Genomic DNA, 2,587 nt, shown 5'->3' with positions numbered 1-2,587 from the left:
AGTGCTGAGAAGATGGAAATAGTATTTTGAGGATCTTGTGAATGAGGAAAATGAGAGAGAAATAAGGACAGATGGAGGACAGGTGGTTAATCAGAAAGTTCATGGAATTAGGAAGGAGGAAGTGAGGGCAACTTTGAGGATGATGTAATGTGGAAAAGCTGTTGGTTCAGATGACGTTCACAAGAGAGTGCTGTGAACTTTCTGACAAAGGTATAAAGCTGATTAGCCATACAATGAAGGCATGGGAAAGAGGCAAGGCTGAGACAAGAGGTTAGGATTGGTGGGCAGCAGGTTGGTTTTATGCCAAGGAAAAGCACAGCAGATTAACTCTTTGCTCTAAGAGTGCTGGTAGAAGAAGGTTAGAGGGAGTTGAGCTGTGTCTTTGTAAGTTTAAGGAAAGTATATGATAGGGTGCCCAGAGAGGAACTGTGGTACTGTGTGAGACAGTCAGGAGTGGCAGAGAAGTATGTGAGGGGCTGTGTAAGGTTTTCTCTGGGAGTGACAAGGACAGACAGCATGATGAGCAGATTTGAGGGGCAGTTAAGGGGGAGCAGTTTGGAGATAAAGTTAGAGAAAAATTAGATGTTAGATGTTTTGGACGTGTGTTGAGGAGAGATACTGGATATATTGGACAAAGGATGTGCGAGGTGGAGTCACCAGGACAAAGAAAAAGAAGAAGACCTCAGAGGAGATGTACAGATGCCCTGAAAGAAAACAAAGTGTTTTGGTCATGTTTGGTAGAGGGAGAGGCATTAATGTAAAAAAACCCAAAACAAAACAAACTCCCAGCATCTAAAAAGAAAAACAAAGGGGTTGTAATTCTTTCTATCCGAAGTTCTCTTACGGAACTGTAGGAGACTTTGAGGACAAGATGAGTTTTAAGGCTTGACTGTTTTCCAACAGCATTACAACAACAGTGATGTACTCAGTAGTTCGGCCGCCCCCTCTTTTCAGTCTATTGAGCAGCTGCAGCCAATCCGCGGCCTCTGCTCATTGTGCACAAATAACAACAGAGTGCGCCCGCTGTATTTAAACCAGCAGGCAGCAGCTGTGGCATGACCAGAGCACTGACACCGCACCAGTGACGGAGGAAACATCAGCATCGACACCTCCATCTCACCATCACAGCTCCAGGACCAAAGTGAAGCATGGATCCCATCAGGCGCGCTGACTCGGCTCGCCGCAGCTTGTTTGGCCCCGTGGACCACGACCAGCTGCGCCGGGACCTGAAACAGAGGATGATGGAGATGATGGAGGAGGACAGGCGCCGCTGGAACTTTGACTTCCACACTGACACGCCGCTCCCAGGCAGGTTTGAGTGGGAGGAAATACCCACAGACTGCGCTGCTCATTTGTACCAGGCACAGCTGCGAGACGCCGGTTCGCTTTCACGCACTGAAGATGATGACAGCGACCATGATGGTGCGGGTGACAGACTGAGCCACCGTGATGGCAGCACAGGCACCGACCAGGAGAACTGTCCCAGCATCTCAAACACCCACAAGTGTCCCGCAGAGGTGACGCCCGTCCGGAGGAAAAGGTCGCACTCCAAAGCTGCAGCCAAACCTAAGAGCGACCCACGGATCACAGGTAAAGAGCCAAAGTCTTAGTACTAGACTTCACACATAGTTGTTTTTTTCACTTTATTGTATAACTTTGTGGATGTATTGACTGACGAATCATCTTTAATTTGCAGATTTCTTTGCAAAAAGAAGGAAGACATCAGAAACCAAGAGCATCCTGACTCACACAAATGAATCAGCGTCCTGCAGAACAATAAGATGATCATCGAACTAAAACAAAAACATGAACTGAACCTCCTCACTGCACGACAAGGAGTTGAACTTGAATACATCTTATTGTTTTATTTATCTTTCTTTTTTTAGTTTATTAACATGAAATTCTACAATTTTGTGTTATTTATTTTATTTATGGTCCATGATTTTAATTTAACGTCTTTTAAACTATCTTTTTCCACTTGGTAATTTCTCTGAATATATTTAACTTGTCAAAAATGTTTTGGGGATAATTTATTTAATTTTTTTAACAAAAGAACTATTAAAATGTGTTTATTCAATTTGCTTTGTTCATTTAGTTTCTTTGTCTATTGTCTTTTAATTCATTGCACTGAGCTGCTTCTGCTGACTTCTGATCAAAAAGCACTATTGTGTCTCCAAATGAAAGTTTGTAAAGATAGCAAATAAAGTTTTTAATACTAGCTATTGATACTTAATGTTGCTTCATTTACTACAACCCCACTGTTTACTGATGTGTTTGGTTAAATGCAATTTTCAAATTCCCCAGTTGACCAAGGGAACCACAGGGAAGATGCAAGAAATATGTACCGTGTCTTGTTTAAGCATTCTGACAGATCTGGTAACTAGGCAGAAATGAAACCCTTTTCAATCAACTGTCAGCCAGTGGTCTAGTTCAAAATAGTTCATTCGGAGTTGTAGTGTTGTGTTGAGTATTCAAGTGGATTTTGACACCCACTGGTGATAATATATTACAGTAAATCTAATATTAATATAAATGTAGACTAGGAAAAAGGTTATTTTTCTCAGTTTGCAGCAATGCATCGTTTTGT

The 2,587-nt window shown here is 42.4% G+C and overlaps 1 protein-coding gene across 1 annotated transcript; it reads left to right on the top strand.

Moving 5' to 3' along the window:
- The first annotated feature begins 84 nt into the window (after positions 1 to 84).
- On the top strand, positions 85 to 2,329 carry LOC103378807 (cyclin-dependent kinase inhibitor 1B-like). The gene is made up of 2 exons (XM_008310149.3): positions 85 to 1,590; positions 1,697 to 2,329. Exons 1-2 carry the CDS (start codon positions 1,149 to 1,151, stop codon positions 1,783 to 1,785), a joined length of 531 nt encoding a protein of 176 aa, XP_008308371.1. The 5' UTR covers positions 85 to 1,148; the 3' UTR covers positions 1,786 to 2,329.
- The last annotated feature ends 258 nt before the right edge of the window (positions 2,330 to 2,587 follow it).

This window comes from Cynoglossus semilaevis, chromosome 5, assembly GCF_000523025.1.
Source record: "Cynoglossus semilaevis isolate Cse_v1.0 chromosome 5, Cse_v1.0, whole genome shotgun sequence".
In the NCBI taxonomy this organism is placed as follows: Eukaryota; Metazoa; Chordata; class Actinopteri; order Pleuronectiformes; family Cynoglossidae; genus Cynoglossus; species Cynoglossus semilaevis.
Note: the sequence above shows the minus strand (reverse complement) of the source record. Positions and strands in the feature narration are given on the sequence as shown.

Excerpts from the sequence above, each read along its gene's own strand:
- LOC103378807 (XM_008310149.3), top strand. The coding sequence starts at position 1,149 with ATGGATCCCATCAGGCGCGCTGACTCGGCTCGCCGCAGCTTGTTTGGC. Across the intron at positions 1,591-1,696 it reads GAGCGACCCACGGATCACAG|ATTTCTTTGCAAAAAGAAGG; the intron begins GTAAAGAGCCAA and ends TTTAATTTGCAG.